At 43.1% G+C, this 23,678-nt stretch overlaps 1 protein-coding gene across 1 annotated transcript in view; it reads right to left on the bottom strand.

The window, feature by feature from the left end:
• Window positions 1-4: 4 nt before the first annotated feature.
• Window positions 5-23,678, bottom strand: part of nipbla (NIPBL cohesin loading factor a) — a 42,470-nt gene continuing 18,796 nt past the window's right edge. The window contains 26 exon segments of the mRNA XM_029637101.2: window positions 5-921; window positions 2,406-2,591; window positions 2,814-2,988; window positions 3,168-3,544; window positions 4,761-4,907; window positions 6,311-6,511; window positions 6,782-6,889; window positions 8,311-8,501; window positions 8,877-9,050; window positions 9,475-9,565; window positions 9,743-9,897; window positions 10,094-10,187; window positions 10,467-10,607; window positions 12,143-12,273; window positions 12,640-12,748; window positions 12,885-12,938; window positions 13,095-13,193; window positions 13,939-14,073; window positions 14,362-14,508; window positions 14,720-14,818; window positions 15,719-15,821; window positions 18,074-18,300; window positions 18,445-18,531; window positions 18,704-18,847; window positions 22,759-22,894; window positions 23,036-23,118. Of these exon segments, the coding sequence (XP_029492961.2) occupies window positions 568-921; window positions 2,406-2,591; window positions 2,814-2,988; window positions 3,168-3,544; window positions 4,761-4,907; window positions 6,311-6,511; window positions 6,782-6,889; window positions 8,311-8,501; window positions 8,877-9,050; window positions 9,475-9,565; window positions 9,743-9,897; window positions 10,094-10,187; window positions 10,467-10,607; window positions 12,143-12,273; window positions 12,640-12,748; window positions 12,885-12,938; window positions 13,095-13,193; window positions 13,939-14,073; window positions 14,362-14,508; window positions 14,720-14,818; window positions 15,719-15,821; window positions 18,074-18,300; window positions 18,445-18,531; window positions 18,704-18,847; window positions 22,759-22,894; window positions 23,036-23,118 (3,948 nt within the window). The 3' untranslated portion in view covers window positions 5-567.

Below are 23,678 nucleotides of genomic sequence, written 5' to 3'. Positions count from 1 at the left end.
CAAGTGACAAAGAGAAGTAGAAAATTTATTGCAGTATTTGTTCCACCATAAGGACTAGGATCCCATTGTTCTCTTACAACTAGAGTGACCTTATACAACAAAATCTACCTTTACAAAATATCATCCTGCAAGTAGCCCACAGATACTGCATGCGTGGCTTGAAATAGAATAAATTATACCCAGAAGACTCTGCCATTTAACAGCATGGACAATTAAAAGTAAACAAAATCAGATCTCAGAGAATATCTAAGCTAAAGAAAGCCACCGGGTACTAGTTTAAATTCAAAAAACACTTTAATAAGACCATCAAAAGGACTAATTTCCAACATTCACGTAAGATTTTATTCTATTTTTTTTTCTTTACAGATGTTTTTTTTTCTGAGATATAAACATTTGTAGTTTTCTGTGTTAAACCTATAATACAGTGGGAGTAGAAATGAAACAACTAGGTTCTGCTGCACAACAGCGAAGGAGCCTCCAACAATGTTTGAGTAACATTTCCCTCTGGTTTGGCGGTGGGTGGATGTGATCGTAGAAATAGGGGGTGTTGGTTCAATGCAGGGTTCATTAACTGGAAGTCCCCTCCTTGGCAGCGTACAGTGACCGTAAAGTCTGCGCCATTTTGTTACTCAGTTTGTGGTTACTGGTCAAGGCGATTTTTTTGTAAATGATGTCAGACTCCTTAATAGTGTCCACCCAAGGCACCGTTTTGCGTCCGTCCCGTTTCTTTGCGTCGGCCCAGGGGCCAGAGTAGGAGCCGGACATCCAGTGCACGCTGTAGCCTGTGCCGATCTTCTGGATGACCCGGGCGAGCTGCGGACGGTCCTTGTGCTTGGGGCAATGGATGGCGATGACGTCCATAGAGTCCAAGCTCTCGTTGAGGTTCCCGGGGTCCCCCGAACGTCTCGCCCGCCGAGAGGACTGAGGAGAGAAGAGAATAGGCGGTTACATTCGAGCTCTATCCTGGGTACATACAGGAGTTTATTCGGGCTGGGTTGCAGAGCTATAAATATTCATCTAGGGAGTAAAGATACCAAATTTCAAGATTAGGCTACTAAAACAGTATGCTTTAGTGCATCTTGGATGCTTTACAGTGCCTTCAGAAAGCATTCACACCCCTTGACTTTTTACACATTTTGTTGTTACAAAGTGAGATTAAAATGAATTTAACCGTCTTTTGTCAACGATATAAACCCTATTATAGAAGAAAAATTCTAACTTTTGTAAAACATTCGTGAAAATAACACTAATATATCTTGATTAGATAAGTATTCAACCCAGAGTCAATACATGTTAAAATCACCTCTGGCAGCGATTACAGCTGTGAGTCTTTTGGGGTAAGTCTCTAAGAGCTTTCCACACCTGGATTGTGCAACATTTGCCCATGATTCTTTTCAGAATTCTTCAAACTCTGTCAAATTGGTTGTCGATCATTGTTAGACAACCATTTTCAGGTCTTGCCATAGATTTTCAAGCACATTTAAGTAAAAATTGTAACTCGGCCACTCAGGAACATTGTATAGTGTATATTTGGCCTTGTGTTTTAGGTTATTGTCCTGCTGAAAGGTGAATTAATCTCCCAGTGTCTGGTGGAAAGTAGACAACCAGGTTTTCCTCTAGGGTTTTGCCTGTGCTAGTAGCTCCATTCAGTTAATTTATCCTGAAAAACTCCCCATGGTCTTAACAATTACAAGCATAACCATAACATGATGCAGCCACCACCATCCTTGAAAATATGGAGAGTGGTCCTCAGTAATGTGTTGTATTGGATTTGCCCCAAACATAACACTTTGTATTCAGCATATAAAGTTAATATCTTTGCCACATTTTTTGCAGTATTACTTTAGTTCCTTGGTGCAAACAGGATGAAAAATGTGTCATTGTGTACAGGCTTCTATCTTTTCACTCAATTAGGTTTGTATTGTGGAGTAATTACAACGTTGTTGATCCACTCAGTTTTTTTTATCCACTCTCAGTCCTATCGCAGCCATTTACACTAACTGTTCTAAACTCATGGTGAAACATTTGAGCGGTTTCTTTCCTCCCCGGCAACCGAGTTTGGAAGGACGCCTGTACCTTTGTAGTGTAATTAATAACTTCACTATGCTCAAAAGGTGTATTATTTAGACTTGCCTTAACAAAGGGGTTGAATACTTAGACTAAAAAGACATTTCAGCTTTTCGCTTGTAATTTGTAAACATTTCTAAAAACATATCACTTTGACATTATGGGGTATTGTGTGAAGGCCAGTGACAAAAATAAATACATCTCAATTTACTCCATTTTAAATTCAAGCAGTAACAACCAAATGTGGAATAAGTAAAGTGGTGTGAATCCTTTCTGAAGGTGCTGTATGTATTTAGTGGTAAAGGCTGGTAAAGGAAAAGCATGGCTGTGTGTCTCACCCCAGGGTTTCTCTCATCTTCTTCACTCTCGTCATCCTCATCATACTCTACTGGTGCAAGATGCCCGTGGCCGGCCCCTCCAAGCAGTGCGTTTATGGCTTTGTTCCGGATGTTGGCGCTGGCCTGTGCCGCCTCGCCCTCCTCGTCCTCCTCGTCTGGGTCCAAGTGTTCCATCAGGGTTTTGAACTAGTGGGACAAGAGAGGCAGAGGATTATCGGGTCATTCCATGTGCACGTTTTTTTGTAACATCCATCCACATTTTCTTCCGAATCATAAATTCATGCTACAAAAGTAGTGAAGACTTGAAAATGTTGAAAAGGGACCTGAAAATGACTAGCTAGAAAGTAGAGGCAGTATAACTCTGTCCGTGTTTGGGACATGCAGGTGGTGCCAAAGCCTAACACTCACATCCAGGTACTGCTTGACTATCCTCGTCTTGATATCGTGAGTGAACACCACGTTGGCCCAGTTGTTGGACAGGAAGTCGATGGTCTGTCGGGGCTTGAAGTGGATGTTTGTCTTTCTGTTCACCGCCTTGTCGTACACTTTGGCTGACTCAGTCGGCGAGTACTTCTGGATTTTGCTGCAGACAAGGAGAAAGTGAGTGAGTTGTTCATTGTGCATTAATTATCTGAAGTCCATAGCCACATCAAACCAATCAAATGAGTGATCAAGGGGAGTTCAAAAGCAGTTTGTAAACCTTAGTATGGATGTCATGTGTGAGGCACCTGTAATTGGTATTATATGTCACGTTATATACACCTGTCTGAGAAGCTGTAAAGGTTCTTGAGGTGCTGTTTGAGCACGAGGAGCAGCAGGATGCCCTGCGAGGCGTTGGCAAAGTCCAGGAGCGACGTGGCGTTCTCAGGCAGTCGCCGCATCACCCGGTCCACATCTTCCACATCCAGGTCTTCCAGGTCTAAATCCGACTCCGAGCTGGGTTCCTCCACAACCACCGGCCTCTTGGACTTCTTAGGCCGCCGCACCACATCATCGTCATCATCAGGGTTTGAGTTTTCATCGCTCCTGGGTGAGTCACAGATCTCCTTGTCCTCGTCCTCCTCCCCGCCAGAGCCGTTCTTTGACTGGCGCTCCTTTCTAACTTTGGGCTCGCGGCGCCGCGGCTCCTTCAACAGAGACTGGGGAGAGAATGAAAGTGGGGAATCTGTCAGCAAATGGTATATTTGTGTGAATTCTAAAATGGGTACTGTGTGTATGTCTTCACAAGTATATTTGATCATGTTAAGATAGGCTGGACACATTACATTTTTAAATGTTTTTTTCAGATAACTAGTTAATTGCATCTGCCGTGGAGCCCAGTTTCATAATATTACCATATGTCCCAGCTGCCTGCCGTAGTTTAAGTAATCACGAAAAAACAGGTCTTATTTTAGGGCATTTTTCACCCTGCCAGCTCCCATTAGTTCTATTGAGCAGCGTGGCACCAACTTGCCTTCCAAACATTCTATTTCCAGCTTATTGTTCTACATCACAATGCCTGCTTTGCTATTGTTGGAAATGAGACCTGCCCACGTTTTTTGTGGTTAAAATGTAAACGATAAAAAAAACTACTCATGGAACTCTGAGGTTGTCCCATTGTTTCCTATAGAGAAATATAGGCATGTTTGTTTTTGCCAAATATCTCGCAATGTGTATAGATTTAAAAAAAAAAAAAACATTTGATAGCATTTTAAATCATGAGAATCTCCTCTTTCTAATTATGTAAGGCTGGGAAGTGTATTCCGTTGTCACCAAACGCTAGACCAGAAACACCTTTAGCCCTTGGAACGCTGAGCTCCTCCCATTGTTTTCCTATGGAGAGGCATGCTGGTATATTTCGCCAAATATCTCACAATGTGTATATTTCGATTTTTTCCAAGTCAGAAACCATTTTTAATAATGATAATCTCCTCTTTCTAATTATGCAAGGCTGGGCAGTGTATTCCGTTGTCATCAAACGCTAGACCAGAAACAATTAGAAGTTGCCATTTTTTCCCTACTTCCTCGTTATGCAGACATAAAAGCACACTTGACACCATCGAGGTGCGGAAGTTAACTTTCTACACAAGTTATTTTTCAGTTTTGTCCTAAGAACAGATTTTAGTGGTCAAATAAAAAGGGATACATTTTTTGGTGCCATTTAGGTGAAATGGAATTTTAAGCATCACTCCAGTCAAAACAGGCTCTGCCAACGTTCCATTCCATTCATTTGCTATGGGCGCGCGCTAGAGTTCCAGCTTAGCCAACGTTCTTTTGACATTTTCAGCCTTGGGTGAATTTTGACTCATTCTACTGTCCAGCCTAGTTAAGAGTACAAGGTGCGTGTGTGTGTGTGTGTGTGTGCGTGCTCCTGACCTCTTTGAAGGTCTGCAGCAGGTTGCTGCCGGACACAGACAGTGTGATGTCTATGTGGTGCATAATGAAGAGGGGCTCCTCCTGGCTCTGGTAGGGAAAACAGGCCAGGTTGTCGGCTATGAACAGCAGCATGTTCACTTCAGTCTTCTGTAGAGGCACAAGAGACACAAGCCATCAGTCAAACGCGCACATTCATACACACGCGCATACCGGACAACACCCATACCAACAACACGCATACCGGACAACACCCATACCAACAACACCCATACCAACAACACCCATACCAACAACACCCATACCAACAACACCCATACCAACAACACGCATACCAACAACACGCATACCAACAACACGCATACCAACAACACGCATACCAACAACACGCATACCAACAACACCCATACCAACAACACCCATACCAACAACACCCATACCAACAACACCCATACCAACAACACCCATACCAACAACACACTGTCACACTCATATGCTGCCGCTACTCTTATCTATCCTGATGTCTAGTCACTTTACCCTGCCTTCATGTACATATCTACCTCAAATACCTTATTATTATCTATCCTGATGCCTAGTCACTTTACCCTGCCTTCATGTACATATCTACCTCAAATACCTTATTATTATCTATCCTGATGCCTAGTCACTTTACCCTGCCTTCATGTACACATCTACCTCAAATACCTTATTATTATTATCTATCCTGATGTCTAGTCACGTTACCCTGTCTTCATGTATATATCTACCGCAAATACCCTGTATATCGCTCCACATTGATCTGGTAGTCCCTGTATATAGGTCCACATTGATCTGGTAGTCCCTGTATATAGGTCCACATTGATCTGGTAGTCCCTGTATATATAGCTCCACATTGATCTGGTAGTCCCTGTATATATAGCTCCACATTGATCTGGTAGTCCCTGTATATAGCTCCACATTGATCTGGTAGTCCCTGTATATATAGCTCCACATTGATCTGGTAGTCCCTGTATATATAGCTCCACATTGATCTGGTAGTCCCTGTATATATAGCTCCACATTGATCTGGTAGTCCCTGTATATATAGCTCCACATTGATCTGGTAGTCCCTGTATATAGCTCCACATTGATCTGGTAGTCCCTGTATATATAGCTCCACATTGATCTGGTAGTCCCTGTATATATAGCTCCACATTGATCTGGTAGTCCCTGTATATAGCTCCACATTGATCTGGTAGTCCCTGTATGAAGCTCCATTCTTGTGCATTTTATTCTTTGTGTTCCTATTTTAATTCAAATCTAACTCGGCATCGTTGGTTAAGGGCTTGTAAAGCAAGAATTTCTCTGTCATGTCTACACCCGTTGTATTCTGCACGTGACAAATAACATTTGACTTAAAACAACTAAGTTTTCTTGACCTTTATTTACACAGGAAGCCTTTCAGGAAAGGAGACCTGGCCAAGAGGCCGACGCCGTAAGAAAACAACATACATCTAACTAGCAAGCAAATAGTGAATTGATAAAAGAGGTGGGGTTTGGATGAGGAGACTCACGGAGCTGTCGTCAAACAGGTTGAGCAGGGAGATGAGGAAGGCTCGCCGGTGCTGCCGGTTCCCTCGGACCATGGAGAAGAGGTGGGCGCAGAGGGCCGAGGTGGTCTCGTCATGCCGGAAGCCTCGGATGATGCTCTTGCGGGACGCCATGATGGCCTGCTGCACCTGGTAGGACATCTTCATCCCAGCCACTGCCTTCATCTGTAGAGGGGAGACGCGTCGTCAGCTAAAGCTGATAACACCAGGCCCAAATGGCACCTTATCCCCTATATAGTGCACAACTTTAAACCAAGGACAATAGGGCTCTTGGTCAAAAGTTGTGCACTATATAGGGAGCCATTTATGACGCATCCTTTGGTCACCCGATGAAGGGTTCACGCAGCGTTAACCACCTTCGAACTGTATGGGAGGAGTTTGAGGATAAATGGTTAAACGTTTGGAGGTGTGCTACCATTTAGAGTATGGACTCACGTGAATGAATCCGGTGTACTTCTTGTCGATCTCCACCAACTGCTGGTCCGCTTTGTTTCTCATACTGGGCTCGGGGTCCGTTCCCATGGCGATGAGATATGGTACACACTGGAGAAAAGACACTGGTCTGAGGGGAAAACATCCTAACAGGGGTCTGAGGGAAAAACATCCTAACACATAGGGTCCTCTTTTTATATTCGAATAAAACACTCCCCTCTTTAAAAAAAAATGTTTTTATTGTGATAGCCTATAGTAAATAAAGCACCAGCTTTATTTAATTTAATTTGAGGGACCTTGGAGCATGTTGTTTTGAACCTAATTTCCTGAAATTCTACGTAGGCTATTTGATGATAATAGATAAGGGAAATAAAGACCCGATTTCCCCAAATATTATTTAGCTAACAAATGTTTTATGATAATTTATATGAACCCTCAATTTAATTATACAGAAAGTGATTCAATCAATTGATAGCGAGTCACACATTGCATGAAATTACTTCCCAAGCAAAGTCCTATTTCTTTGACTCCTCGACTTTAGGTCATAGCTCTGCTTCTGAACGTCAGAGAGAAACCAAATATTATTCCCATGTGTATCAGAGTCGAGTCTTCCTCTGTCATTGCTGACTTATGCGTACTTTTAGATCGGTATACATAATTGCGAATTGTATACAACATATTTTTCAAAAACATCCTAGCACAGGGCTTTTCAACCGTGTATCTGCGGATCCCTAGGTACTGCAAGAGGTCAGAGAAAAATATACACAAAAACTTACTTTAAAAAATATATGTTTTTTAGGAATATCGCTTGCAACAGAATAAACAAAGTTTGAATTACATATCTACAGCAGAAAATAGGATATACTCTTTCTAAATGTCAACTTCAACTAATATTGAGCAGATTACACTGAAAAAGCACCCGTGAATAGGCTACCCGTGAATAGGCTACCCGTGAATAGGCTACCCGTGAATAGGCTACCCGTGCCGCTGGCTATTGGTTAAGCTTTCTTGACATGGACATACAGTATGGCTAACCTTTGTTTAACAAGCCAAACAGCTGCTCTTAGCAGTTGATTTTGGAGTTAACTTACTGGCTAATAATATACTTCCTCTTCCAATTATCTACCAATTTTTTTTCATTTTAAATATGTTGATTGCTTCTCCTTGCCATCATCAAAAAGTTTAGCTAGCGTATGATGGAGTCCCTGGGACGCCGGTTTGCCTAGGAGTGGGTCCCTGGGACGCCGGTTTGCCTGGGAGGGGGTCCCTGGGACGCCGGTTTGCTTGGGACGGGGTCCCTGGGATGCCGGTTTGCTTGGGACGGGGTCCCTGGGACGCCGGTTTGCCTGGGAGTGGGTCCCCGGGCAAGAAAATGTTTCAGACCCCCTGTGCTAACACACACTGGTACGAGGAAAACATCCTATGGAATGGGCACTTCATTCCAATATTCTCCCAGTAAAGAAAGAGCGTCACTGACAGGGTTATAGACTACCAAAAAGCTTCATTTTTTTCCCAAACAAGCATTGGTTTACCTGCACGGGGTGGATGAGGCCCTGGTTGAGGGTGAGTGCGATGACGTTGAGGGCAAAGTGGCGCACACTGGACTGGGTGTGGAAGAAGGCTTCCAGCACCTGCTTGAGGTACAGCTGCATGATGGAGCTGCTCATGCCCGATGAGATATCCCCCATCTCCTTCAGATCCTCCTGCTTGGACAGCTTCTTCCCTGCATGACGAGAGACAGACAGAGTCACCAACAGCTGAAGACAAGAGCAGCACACATGGTTAAGAGAAGACTGTTGTCAAACCGTTAAGGCTCAGTTTGACACGTACGGCATAGGATTGGGAATATTTGTTTGTCACGTTAAACGGGGCAATCTGAAAAAACATTTTGATCATGTATGGTTGAGTCCTTGCTTCCATAACTCCGCCTATGAATTTGAGTGGTTATATTTATCCAGCCCCATCCCTAAACTGTTCTCCAAAACAGTGGCGGGGTGTCTGTTGTTGTTTGAACAGATCAGGCTATGCAAAAGCTGTGAGGCTGTAAGAGGGTGTGCGAGTGGGTTGGTTTGGCTTCGGAGCAGGCGGGGTTACTTACACTGCTGGTCAGCCTCCTGCATGCGCGAGTCCTCCTCCTGCAGATAGGTCTGCAGGTTCTTCAACACCTGGATCTTCAAGTTGACCGAGGTGCTCCTGTCGGCCAGGATTCCGTTGTACAGGGTCTTCACCTCCGGGGAAAACATCTGGCTAGGGTGCATGATCACCAGGAAGCCTGTGATGGAGCCCAGGATGGAAGACCACGGGTGGATTCATTAGTTCAAAACATTTTGCAACAAAAAAGAAAAACAAGCAGTTCTTATTGAACAACTTCAGGTAGGTCCATCCCCATTTCATGCCGTTTGCTTTCTAATGAATAGACCCCTGGAATTCATAGCGACCCAGAACAAAAACGCAGGACTGCGTTCAGAAAGGCACAACGTTGTAGAATGTTCAAATAGACATAGATAGACATGTTGGTTTGGCATAATATAACATAATATTCAAATGTGTAGAATAAGGAATCAACTCAGCTCTACTCATAACATTCTACAAAGTTGGCCTACTGAATGTTGGCCCCAGTCCAATTTTAGAAGAGGTGAGGAGGAATCAGAAGGTGAACCCAGCAGGCCATGGGGCAGGTGTGCGTGATATTTTACCTAAGCCGATGATAGCCTTGGTCTTCACCTCCTCGTCCTCATGTTTGGTAAAGTAGAGCAGCAGCTCCAGCACCTTCTCTTTGATTACCACCTGGACAGAACAGCCCGAGGGAGAAGAAGAGATTATGATTGATGTACCAGGTTGGAAGCCCAGGTTGGAAGGTTGGAACAAAGGTTGGAAGCTTAAAAAAGTGATTTCTTATTCCCAGTTATTTTACATACATCCATATGACTGGAGTTCGGTTTGAATTATAAAGGAGTCCTTTACCTTGGTGATGCCCTTGAACTCCTCCATGTCGAACTCAAAGTGTCGACACAAGGCTCCCACGGTGAAGAGGGAGCGCAGGAGGGCCGGCTTGTTGGCAGCCAGAGCTGTACTGTTGGGATCTTCCTGGTGCTGCGTCTTCAGCTTGGTCAGAGCACCTTCGAAGAACACAACACGGCTGGGTTATACTAGATATTCTCTAGATGGATTTGAAATGCATTGTATCCACATGGCTGAATTGTCAAATCAAATCAAATTCAAAAACGCCTGCGTGTTGTGTCAGTCATAACACAGACACAGCTTGAACACACCAGCAGTAAGCTGAGGAGATGGTGTGTGTGGGTGTGAACTCACCGTAGTATCTGTTAAAGCAAGACCACACAAACTTATAGTTGTGGGTCACCTTGTTGACCACGGCACCGAGGCAGCTGACACAGTGTTGGACAACCTGGCAGAGGCCGGAAGGGGGGGGGGGATATGTTCAGTTGTTTAGCAACAACAACACTACCATCTAGCCTAGTAAAAAGCATGAGCTCATTTGAAATGTGCAGGGCATGCGATCCAACATTCAAGTAATTTCCTCAAAATTCCCAGAAATCCCAGTTGGGGATGAAGCAGGCAAATCAAGAAATCATTTTGACCAATATTTCTGGAAAAGCTAGGAATTCTGGGAAAGTTCCTGTAGTTTTGCAACCCTATATATCCAGAACACTATGACTCTACGCACCGTCATGCCGTATTTGATGATGAGTTTCATGAGGTCTTCCTCTATGGTGGTGAGGAAGGTCTCGGACGGGTGCTCCAACAGAGGGATCACCAGCTCCAGGATCTTGGCCACGTTACAGATCACCATGAAGTCGCTGGCGTTCTGCACCACAACACAGCATTAATACTCATGTTTCCATACAATCTTTATATGTGCATAAAGTACACGACAGATTATTATTTATTTTTTAAGTCACGACAGGCCTGATGGAAACAGCAAATTTGAACGGTAAACTTTCCAAATGTCGACAAAACATACTAGACAAGGCGGGATCTTCGTGTCAGTAAAATTAATTATGCGAGAAATGTCCGTGGAAATGCCTTTATGTGCAAATATTGATATGATAACCACCATCATATCAAAGTGAAACTTGGGAGTCACGCGATTATATGTTGTGTGGTCCTCCCACTACGACTCAGGAAAACATGCAGTTTAATAAACTACTACTGATGAAATAAGTTCTGATGAACTTCACAGGGTGGTGAAAGATGAGCTTGAGTCTCCGTTCAATAAATATCTAGGGTCTTGTTCTGGTTAAAATAATCTTGCTCATCATGTAGGCTATACCTGCACTGTATCTGCACGCTGTTTGCTAGAGAAGGTGCCAATACCACAGTGGGCACATTCACTATTTTTTTTTTTTTAATTTGACCTTTATTTAACCAGGCAAGTCAGTTAAGAACATATTCTTATTTTCAATTACGGCCTAGGAACAGTGGGTTAACTGCCTGTTCAGGGGCAGAACGACAGATTTGTACCTTGTCAGCTCGGGGGTTTGAACTCGCAACCTTCCGGTTACTAGTCCAACGCTCTAACCACTAGGCTACGCTGCCGCCCCAACAATTTAACGCAAAATGTTTAGTGACAAAACCATCAGTAGAGTTGAAAATGTTATCGAAACCCATTTAACTTGTATTTTTTATTTAAAATCGGTACGTGGGAATTTAACCAAAGGTTATTTTTATGTGGAGAGCCGGCATCATCGCAAAACATCTCTGGTGGGGAAATTAGCATATTATTTTTATGCATATTTTTGAATATATTCATGGGAATGTGTGGCCAACTGGATGGAAACCTAGCTTGTGATGCAATCACAACACTAGAGGTGACTTTCTTCACACTGTGGTCTGAAATGTGCATTTTACAATAAACACCACAGAGCCATCCAAACATTTCAACCAGTACCATTATGTTCTCTCTCATTATGTGGAATTGTTCTATAGTATATACTGTATGTAAATTACTTGTTCATTATTTTGTATGCATATTCTGTATAGACCTATTCTACCTCAAGTGGTGCAGCGGTCTAAGGCACTGCATCTCAGTGCTAGAGGCGTCACTACAGACCAAGATTCGATTCCAGGCTTTATCACAACCGGCCGTGATTAGGAGTCCCATAGGGCGGCGCACAATTGGCCCAGTTTTGTCCGGGTTTGGGTTTGGCCGGGGTAGGCCATCATTGTAAATAAGAATTTGTTCTTAACTGACTTGCCAAGTTAAATAAAATAAAATGTTGAGGTCAGCACCATTTTACCAGGTCAAATTCTTGGTACATGCAAATGTATAAAAAAGGCGATTCTGATTTGATAGGTTTTGCATCGTGACTTTTTTTGGGGGGCTCTTTGGGATAATCTCACATTGCACTTGGTGGTCAGGTAGGGTTGCATGGTCATGGCGTGTTTGACGATGAGCTGAGCCCGGATCTTGCTGAACAGGAAGAGAGTGGTGATGCAGGACACCAGGCGGGTGGAGTTCACCCCTTTACTTTCTGAAAGGGGACAAGAATCACGTTACATTAAAGAAATCCACTCACGGGGCCGCCAGTTTGAGAGCCCTGGGTTAAAGGGATAGTTCACTCAAAAACTAGATATTAGTATTTTGTTCATAAGTCCAATGTTAATACAACCCCTCAAAAAGTGTGCATGTCAGAGGTCAATCACCCAAAAAAAGTGTGCACGTCAACAATCAAGTTCTCAAGATGGAGAGCACTTTCAGGACAAAGCAAAAACTGTGATGGGTTTTTTAACAGATTTGTTTATGAGTGATTAGATCGTTTCAGTGATCGATCCTTTTAAAAAGTGTCCTCTGGAATTGGCGGGGGAAAACAAGTCAAAACAAAACTGAGGCAAGTTACCTGTAAGAGACTCCTCGTATTTGAGGATGTGCTCCACAAGATTGTCCACAAGCTGCACACAAGCCTTCTGGGCCGGTTTGTAGGCAGCGTCTTCCTCCACTTTCAACAGCTGACAGAGGAGAGAAGTGAGCAGAAAGACAAGGAGGTTTGTAGCCCCAACGGCACTCCAAGAGATGCATTCTGGTGAATACGACAAGGCGGCGGCACTCAGACAAAAAAAAAAGAAAAGAAAAAAAGAGACTTACATTTTGAAGGAGTTGCTCGAACCAATCGTAGCCCGTGTCTTTGCAAGCCGTGACCTGCAAAACACATTGAGCATGTTAACGATCGCACAATCGGATGCAGTCGGATGTAGGACAATAAAACCAGAACATCTGCAAAATGACTGGCGTGTAAATAACACATGAAATGACTAGAGTTGAACTTGATGACAACAGCGTTGACGTTGCACTCACCACGTCAGTTATGTTGAGGATCTTCCTGGTCATAGTGTCTTTGTCGTGGGCCGGGGTCGGGGTGAACCACAGCTTCTGGAATGTTTCGTTGACTAGTTTCTGTCATAGGGACAAGTATCAGTTGAGTCAATACGTCACACGTGGAGACAATGAAGCTTCAAGTTCTTATTACAGGAGGTAAGCGTGTATATTATTGTCTCATTGACTTTTTCTTTTTTTTTACCTGCACTGTTGGGAGCGTAAGAACTTCACTGTTCCCCCGATGCAGATATAAATCAGTAGGGTACAGTGACATTCTTATGCTGTGCATGTGATTAATAAACTCATCTAATCTACGGTGTAGACAGCTTCTTCTCAGAATACACAACTACTCAACTAGCGGACAATACAGCAGTTTAAAAAGGTCCATTATAGCGTTTTGTGTACGACTGATTCCAGATAGGAATGTTAGTTATAGAACTGTCATTCTCATTGAATGTAAGTCCGATAAGCGGTAGATCCATTCTATGCGCCATATTTCTATGCTTCCCCTCCGTAAGTCAATTTTTTTTTTTTTTTTTAACTTTTTACTTCAAACAGCTGAAAAAAAATGATATTTTTTTTGGTTATAGAAAATATACATATCCTGTGTAAAAAAATATATATTTCACAGCAGTTTAGATGGTATAATGATTCTCTACACAACACGTCGCTTGTTGTGTCACAAACTGAAATTAGACAAACGTGAAAATGTTTTATATATCTCTACACATTTGCACCTTTAAGCCTAGAAACAATAGGCTCTGTAGTTGTTTTTTATATCCTGGTCAGGATCAACTCTGGGCCCTAATGATAAGAACAGTACCTTAATGCCCTCCTCGTCGTTGACCCGACGGATCATCCTCACACACATCTCTGTAATCTTGTTGAAGGTGGGCTGCTCCAGACAGATGTCTCTCAGGATCTTAATCACCCTCTTCCTCACGCTGATACCCGTGTCCTGAGAAAGAGATAGAGCATGCAGAAACTTACTTGACCGTCTCGTATCTCAAGTATACAACTTCAAAAAGTAAAAGGCTGTACATTTTAACTGAGCGCCAGTGGTGGGTGCAATGCTTTTATTTAGCCAATAGGTGGCAGTGGAAGACAACAAATGTGCATGAACATGAGGTGAACTATCCATAAAGTCTCAAATGGATTGATGGAATCCAGTGCAACACTCTTCAGCTGAGATTGCTTTTTCAAACACTTGGGGTGTGTGCGTTGCGGTGTGTTGCTCGGGGCTCACCAGAATCCTCTCGATAAGCATGTCGTAGTACTGCTCAGTGAGCTGGGGTCGGCTCAGCACGAAGCGGCCCAGAAGCTCCACGGCCGCCTCGCGCACGCTGGTGGAGTTGTCCATCAGACGGCCATGCACTCCGCGCTGCATGTCCAACTGCACACACAGCCAGAGGAGAACAAGGTTAAAGGAAACACACCACAAAAAAACAACATGTTTTGGTATTTTGTTCATTCCGTCCACTGTTAAACGCACCATGTCATCCGTCAAGTTTTAAAAATAGAACACATACAAAGCAAAAAAAAACATATGATGTTGCTTTCACACTGCCACAGGACAAGACTGGTCACACATTATACACTCTTACCCTGGAAAGAATGCTAGGATCCACAGAAACCACCTCAGACAGACATTTCATGGCTTTTGTCCGGACAGCGATTGCACTCTCCCCCAGGACTCGCAAGATCTAGAGAGAGAGAAAGAGGGTAATGGAAAGAGAGCGAGAGAGAGAGGAGGTAATGGAGAGAGTGAGAGTGGGGGGTAATGGAGAGAGCGGAGGTAATGGAAAGAGAGAGAGGGTAATGGAGAGAGCGGGGGTAATGGAAAGAGAGAGAGTGGGGGGTAATGGAGAGAGAGCGAGAGAGAGAGGAGGTAATGGAGAGAGCGGGGGTAATGGAAAGAGAGAGAGAGAAAGAGGGTAATGGAAAGAGAGCGAGAGAGAGGGGGGTAATGGAGAGAGAGCGAGGAGGTAATGGAGAGAGAGAGCGAGGAGGTAATGGAGAGAGAGCGAGGAGGTAATGGAGAGAGAGCGAGGAGGTAATGGAGAGAGAGCGAGGAGGTAATGGAGAGAGAGCGATGAGGTAATGGAGAGAGAGCGAGGAGGTAATGGAGAGAGTGGGGGTAATGGAAAGAGAGAGAAAGAGGGTAATGGAAAGAGAGCGAGAGAGAGAGGAGGTAATGGAGAGAGCGGGGGTAATGGAAAGAGAGATAGAGAGCGAAGAGAAAGAAAAAGGGAGACGGAGAAAGAGAGTCAGAGAAAAGCCATGGTGTTGCTCATTGTTACTGACTGCCTGGCAGGACAGAGCAACATCAAGAAGGAGAGCCGATCTGGTATCAGGTACGACCCTCTGTCCATACAATGGTATTCATTATGATCTAGAAGGTGAAACTGATGGAAACTAGATCTATACTCCAACTCTCAGAAGCATTTTGATTATGGGGCCCGAGTTCATTTAACAGCTTCAAATCAAAACATTATTTAAAACCACAACACTATACAAGTAAAAAAAACACAAAATAAAGTAAATAAATGAACAGGAAGCAACAAAGCAGATGAATAAAAAGAACATGCTTGTGGGTTTCTTGCCTGGGTTAAGTAAATATCAAAGCTCTGGGCGAACGGCCTCATGGAGGCTAAGTAGCGGACGATGAGACAGGAGTCGTCGTAGTCCACCGTGTCAGAGTTCATTCTGCCAAGACAGAACCGGTTGGGGAAAACAGTTTTAGGATTTACATCAGCCACTGGGGGCCATCTCCTTTTTTATTACACCTTTATTTAACTAGGTAGGCCAGTTGAGAACATCTTTATTTAACCAGGTAGGCCCAGTTGAGAACATCTTTATTTAACCAGGTAGGCCCAGTTGAGAACATCTTTATTTAACCAGGTAGGCCCAGTTGAGAACATCTTTATTTAACCAGGTAGGCCCAGTTGAGAACATCTTTATTTAACCAGGTAGGCCAGTTGAGAACATCTTTATTTAACCAGGTAGGCCAGTTGAGAACATCTTTATTTAACCAGGTAGGCCAGTTGAGAACACCTTTATTTAACCAGGTAGGCCAGTTGAGAACATCTTTATTTAACCAGGTAGGCCAGTTGAGAACATCTTTATTTAACCAGGTAGGCCAGTTGAGAACAAGTTCTCATTTACAACTGCGACCTGGCCAAGACAAAGCAAAGTGCGACAAAAACAGAGTTACACATAAACAAACGTACAGGCAATAACACAAAAATAAAATATTTTTCTATTTATGTACAGTGTGTGCAAATGTAGAAGAGTAGGGAGGTAAAGGCAATAAATAGGCCATAGAGGCTAAAATAATGACAATTATTAATACTGGAGTGATAGATGTGCAGATGATGATGTGCAAGTAGAGATACTGGGGTGTAAAAGAGTAAGTAATAGTATTTACAGACAGCTGATCCTTCCCATCAGGCTATACAACAGCCTTGTTACGGAGATGGTTCAGCATCGGAATAGAATTATATCCATTAATGAATAGATATTCTACAAATATAATACATATATAATTACAATGACTAACACTATTCCACTGGGTGGTCTGACCTAGGGTTGTGCAGGAATACAGATGTTCATATCATAATTACCATCCTTCTCCCATGTTTGGATATTTACAAGTTTGTGAACGAGAGACATTGTGCAAATGAACACAAAACGTATGATGCATGCTTTTTTCTGATGGAACAGCAGAACAGGCGCTACGCTGAGATGACTAGCCAAGTAAACAACATAAAACAGCTGGTCTCACCTGCTTCTACTTCCTCCTGTTGTATTTACAAACAAACACGTGACTCAACTGTTGTGCTTGAACTACGGTAAGATTGACAATGTAAACAGAGTATGTGAGCGGAGCAGAGCTGGAGAGAGATTCCCTAAGGCCGGAGCGTCTGCATTCTCGCCCGCAGCGCTCGCTTCACAAACTCAGGACATGCCTGACAAAGCATGCATTGTCATTGTAGCAAAGTATTTCTAAACTAAAATGTTTTGTTCATTTTGGTGCTATTATCAATACTATTGGCCATAACTGACTTTGGCCCAAAAGGCCTCACATTTTCCCACGTTCAAGGAGCTTTCCGGTTTGATTGGGTTATTTTGCCTAAAAACCTTCTTTTTTAATTTTTTTAATTAAAAATCAACTCTGCATCCCTGCCCAGCCTGGCAAGAGTGGCCCAAAGGGTGTTAATCATCCCCAGTGGCACTGCATGTGTGGAGAGGATATTCTCACCATCATCATAATTTACTATGATTGACTACAACAAAATGTTTTAATGCATCATGCTTTATGTCCCCACCAGAATATTGTGTCACTGGCAAACGCTTCACAATGTATTTCTTTGTATGTTATAGCCTTGAAATAATACAGCCTAAATCATTCAGGCTCCCTGTCTGGCTCCTGACCTATTTACACTGTTTATATGCTGTTTAATATGACATGTAGCCTATTTGAAATGATGTCTTACATTCATCTTTTCATGTTGTTTATTCAAATACTTTTCATTCAAATCATATGGTTTGGTTTCAATACTTCTAAACCAAAATGGTAGATCCAGGTAGTCACAACAATAGATGGGATGTTGGTTAAATTGGGATTTTAATGAATGGAGTGAATATGGAGCAGCAGTTTATTTTCTTGTGAGCGTTGTTAGCGGAGGGGTTGGAAAGGATGTGGCACGCGATGACTGGGATTTCCAACCACACAACTCTGCTCAAATACTCTGAATGTAAGATAATGTGACAGGAGAACTGAAGAACGGGATCTGATTTATCTCCTAACATATTTCACTAGTTGACTGCAGGTTAACCTAAAAAGCAGCTACACATAGTCAAATGTATTGAACTAGTAACCGTTTCAACGCTACTGACAGTATTAAAAAACTATTTCCAAATACCTCGGGACAGACAGACACACAGACGTGCAGTACCTCAGGGTGGTGAAATGGGAGGGGACCGTCTTTATGATCTTGCGGAGGAACTTCTTGCGTGCCTCGGCCCGCTGCATGACCTCCCCAATGGTCTCGATGTCCTTGGCGTGGTGGCCAGGGCCGTCCGACGAGTCCTCTTCCCGGTCCCGTTTCTGGCTCTTCATGGTCTTCTCGGTCTCTATGGTGGTGTCGCGGAACCACTGCGCTATGTAGAACTTCCTGGCAAACTGGCAAAAGTAAAGTACACAGTTAGTAGAAGGAAACATCTAATTAATATATTATTTGTTAAGCTTCTATTCCTTCCAAAAAAATGATCTCAAAGTTGATGAAAAGAAAAATATTGAGCGTAGTGGTGTAAAACACAAACTGACCAATAGTGAAGGGTCGGTCTCTGTGTTCTCCTCCATGTAGTCCAGAAGGGCTTTCTGCAGCTGCTGGGTCTCGTCGTCACCTTGGGTCTGTGTGGGAAAAGGAAAAAATGTCAAATGTTCCAACCCTTCTGCGCGTTTGTTCCCCCCGCGCCTCTGTCCCGTCCCCGCCCCCCCGCCAACCTATTTGGTTGGCCGCCTTCCAAGTCGTGTCCACCTCTGAATGCAGGATCTGAGAAACAGCAGTCATGTTGTTCCCTACCTCTTTCAGGATGCGGTCAATGGATCGCTGGTCCATCTTGCTGGTGACGGCATCTTTGCGCAGGCGAGCGGCCACCGTGCCTAGATAGTCCAGGGAGGCAACCCTCAGGGTCATCTCCGTCTGCTTGTTACTGAACTGGTGCACCTGTGAGTGAGTGAGTGAGTGAGTAGGGTACAGAGAGGGAGGGAGAGAAGGGGGTGAGGAGCAGAAGGGATGGTGGGAGAGAGGTGGTGGGTCAGGGCCTCCACTCTGATGAGGTAGATGCACCAAGCAGAACAGTAGTAGACAGTTGGACTAGTATAGTAGTATTACTGCGTTTGTGGTTACTGCCTTTTGACAGGGAAAGTAGAGCGAATACTCCAAGACCAACCAATAGGATTCTGCCTAACGAATCCAGCAACATTGTACATATGGAATGATCTACGGTAGATGTAAAGTTAAATGTTTTAAGTATCACTGTATTTCTGTTATTACGGAGCTATCACTTTTATTAGTGCGCCTGCGCAAAAAAGTCTCGTTGTAGATGAACCTGGCCTGAGTGCAATGGCAACCATGGATAGTGTTAATGAGGTGGAGTTAACGTTGTTAAACTGGAACCTCGTCGTTGTGCCATTTTGAATTAACTTTGTAGTTATTAACCATCCTCTGCTACCAATGTGGCACCTCGCCTTCGATGAGAAGAGGTTCTAAAAAAAGTTGGGAAAATGAACTTGGAATCTGGACAAGAAAAGACAAGTGGTATTGTGGTGGTGTTATCGCTCGAAGGAAGAGCGAGATACAGCACTGGGAAAATCCGTGGAGGATTGGAACAAGGACGACGGTATGGGAACTTCGATGAGGACACTGGATTTTGTGTGTCTTAAAAGAGAAAGACGGTGCCTACGAGACATATTCAAACTTTTGACAGTGTTACAAAAGACATTTTGGTTGCGTTGACGGGCTACATAATTGATCTCGAACAGAGGTACAATAGGATGCTCATGTAAGTTACGAGATGGTTCTCCCGGATGCAGTGTTAGCTTTCAAGTTGCTAGATACTGCATGTCTGGATGGTAAGGGAGATACAGTTGGCTTTGACTGCTTGTACTGTGCTGACTTTTGCGTCAATTTAGTCGGGCACTAAAAAAAAAAAAATCTGTTGAATAAGACGTCTGTCGCACCGATAACAGATGGAATGTAAGTGAGTGACGCAGCATGGCACTGAGCAGCAGAGAAAAGGCTCCAACAAGTCATGTTCTCAAGACAACCAGACGAGGGCGCCATTGCCCGGCACAAATCCACTGGACAGATATGGACGGAGATGAAAATGTGCTATTTGTCAAAGCACTTACCGTTTGTGTTGAAGACAGTTTAACTTGTTCATTTTTACGAGGACCAACAGAGGAAAATGTAAACACAGAGCAGTGTAACATTACTGTTTTCAAACCAATCTGCTTCTGATACTGAGATCTTTATAGTTGAATCCTTAGGATCTGCTGTGATTGATACTGCATGTACTGCAGTTTGTGGTGTGAAATGGCTTGACAGCCATGTCAGTAAACCAAATATGAAAGACGTACAAAATATGATTGACACGCCAAGCAAAAGAGCTTTCAAATTTGGAGATGAGAGAATCGTCCATTCTACCAAGAGTCAAGATACCAGCAACAATGTGTCAGACTAAGAGTCACATTGAAACAGATGTGGTCCCTACAGATATCCCCTTACTATTAAGTAGGGTTGCACATTTTGGGGAATATTCAGGAGGTGGAAACTTTCCGTGGGAATTAATGGGAATATATGCAAATTAATATTAATACCATTAAAATCGAAATCATTGTATTAGTCACATGCACTGAATACATGGATAAGAGCGTCTGCTAAATGACTTAAATGTAAATGTACATGCACCTTACAGTCCGCGACGTGGCTGGATTTCATTTTCTAATCTGATTGTCTGTAGACCCTGCCACATACGTCTGGTGTCTGAGCCGTTGAACTGGGACTCATCTTTGTCCCTATACCGACGTTTAGCCTGCTTGATTGCTTTGCGGAGGGAATAACTACACAGTTTGTATTCTTCTATACTCCCAGTCTTCTAGCCCTGGTTAAATGCGGTGGTTCGCGCTTTCAGTTTTGTGTGAATGCTCCCATCTATCCACGGTTTCTGGTTGGGGTAGGTTTTAATAGTCACAGTGGGTACAACATCTCCTATGCACTTCCTGATATACCAATACGGTGAATTAGTTGGTGTCGATATTTCCTGAAGTTACTCTGAACTTATCCCAGTCAGTGTGACCAAAACAATCTTGAATTGTGGATTCCGATTGTTCAGACCAGGGTTGATTCGTCCTTACCACGGGTGCTTCCTGTTTGAATTTCTGCCAATAGGAGGGGAGGAGCAAGATGGAATCGTGGTCCGATTTGACGAATGGAGGGCGGGGAAGGGTCTGATATGCATTCTGGAAGGTAGTATAGTAATGGTCGAGCGTTTTAGCAGGGCGGGTACAACAATAAATACGTTTTCCTCAAATTTGCTTTGTTAAAATCCCCAGCTACAATAAATGCAGCCTCAGGATATGTGGTTTCCAGTGTGCATAAAGTCCAGTGAAGATCTTTGAGGGCCGTCGTGGTATCGGGGGATATAAACCGCTGTGGCTATTATTGACAAATTCTCTCAGGTAGCTTGAGAAATACAAATAAACTCACACAACCCATCTGTACTGAGTAACGTAAATAATACTTGAAACCTTTAAATACTTTGCTGATGTTTAATTTGTCTTTAAAGTGAGAGGTTGTTAAATTCATGTTTTATGTATCACTATATTTGTTATTACGGTGCTATCACGCTTATTAGTGCGCCTGCGCAAGTCTCTCGTTGTAGGTGAACCTGGCCTGAGTGCAATGGCAACCATGTATTGCGCTAATACGGTGGAGTTAACCTCTCTAGGGTATGTGGGACGCTAGCGTCCCATCTGGCCAACATCCAGTGAGGTTGTAGAGCGCCAAATTCAATTACAGAAATGCTCATTATAAAAATTCAGAAAACAAAACATATTTTACATAGGTTTAAAGATTAACTTCTTGTTAAACCAACCACAGTGTCATATTTATAAAATGCTTTTCGGCGAAAGCATACCTAGCCCAGAACATACCTAGCCCAGAACATACCTAGCCCAGAACATAGCCCAGTTGACAAATTATTACAGACAGTAACCAGCCAAGCAGAAGCGTTACAAAACTCAGAAATAGAGATAAAATTAATCCCTTACCTTTGATGATCTTCATATGGTGGCAATCAGAAGACATTCATTTACTCAATAAAATGTTCCTTTTGTTCGATGAAGTCTCTTTATATCCAAAAACCTCTGTTTTGTTAGCGCGTTTTCTTCAGTAATCCACAGGCTCAAACTCAGTCAAAACAATCAGACAAAAAATCCAAATTGTATCCGTAAAATTCAAAGAAACATGTCAAACGATGTTTATATTCAATCCTCAGGTTGTTTTTTAGCCTAAATTATCTATATTATTTCAACCGGAAAATAACGTCAATATACGTCAATATAAAAAGGTAAACAAGAAATGCACATGCGGCTGAAAAAAAAACTGTCACATTAGGGTCCACTCGTTCAGACTGGTCTTACTCTCTCATTTATACGAATACAAGCCTGAAACAATTTCTAAAGACGGTTGACATCTAGTGGAAGGCATAAGAACTGCAAATGGAGTCCTAAGTCAATGGATACTGTAATGGCATTGAATAGAAAACTACAAAACCAAAAAAAAAACTACTTCCTGAATGGATTTTTCTCGGGTGTTCGCCTGCTAAATCAGTTCTGTTATACAGACACTATTTTAACAGTTTTAGAAACTTTAGAGTGTTTTCTATTCCAAATCTACCAGTTATATGCATTTCATATCTTCTGGGCCCGAGTAGCAGGCCGTTTAATTTGGGCATGCTTTTCATCCAAAATTCCGAATGCTGCCCCCTACCCTAGAGAGGTTAACGTTGTTCAACTGGAACCTTGTCGTGTCATTTTGAGTTAACAGTAGACAGGCAGCCAATCAGGACTTACCAGCAGTCTGCCTAACAGGCTCAACAGTAGCTCGGCAGCGGGCCACTCTGGCTTGTTGACCGTGGAGAGCAGGTCCTGGACAAAGTTCTCAAACAGAGGCCTGTAGTCCTCCTCGCTCCCCTGCTTACTGCCACACCTGGCCACGACAAAACACAGAAAGAGAAAGAAGAGGGAGAGAGGCTGTTAGCTGGACATTACACTAAACACAGCCGATGGGGTCATGAGGAGATACAAACAAAGAGAGGACAAACTATCTGGAGATGAAAGACAATCTTACTTTTTGAGGAACACCGAGAGGAAGTTCTGGGCTGTCCTCATGGCCGTCTCGTAGTTGTTGGTGATCAGCAAGTCCTGATCTACCTAGAACAAATCAAACATTTACAGAAGATTGTTAAAATAAGGATGCTCTTCACTAGGAAACTCAGTTTTGAGAATCTCAGTTTCAAAAATATATCTGTGACCATAGTGTTGGAGAGGGTACAGTCGTGGTCAAAAGTTATGAGAATGACACAAATACTAATTTCCAAAGTTTGCTGCTTCAGTGTCTTTAGATATTTTTGTCAGATTTGACTATGGAATGCTGAAGTATAATTACAAGCATTTCATAAGTGTCAAAGGATTTTATTGATGATGATGCAAAGAGTCAATATGTGCAGTGTTGACCCTTCTTTTTCAAGACCTCTGCAATCCGCCCTGGCATGCTGTCAATTAACTTCTGGGCCACATCCTGACTGATGGAAGCCCATTCTTGCATAATCAATGCTTGGAGTTTGTCAGAATGGGTTTTTGTTTGTCCACCCGCCGCTTGAGGATTGACCACAAGTTCTCAATGGGATTAAGGTCTGGGGAGTTTCCTGGCCATGGACCCAAAATATCGATGTTCTGTTATCTGAGCCACTTAGTTATCACTTTTGCCTTAT

Source organism: Oncorhynchus nerka, linkage group LG27, assembly GCF_034236695.1.
Source record: "Oncorhynchus nerka isolate Pitt River linkage group LG27, Oner_Uvic_2.0, whole genome shotgun sequence".
NCBI classification, from domain to species: domain Eukaryota; kingdom Metazoa; phylum Chordata; class Actinopteri; order Salmoniformes; family Salmonidae; genus Oncorhynchus; species Oncorhynchus nerka.
This window is presented reverse-complemented; position numbering and strand designations above follow the sequence as displayed.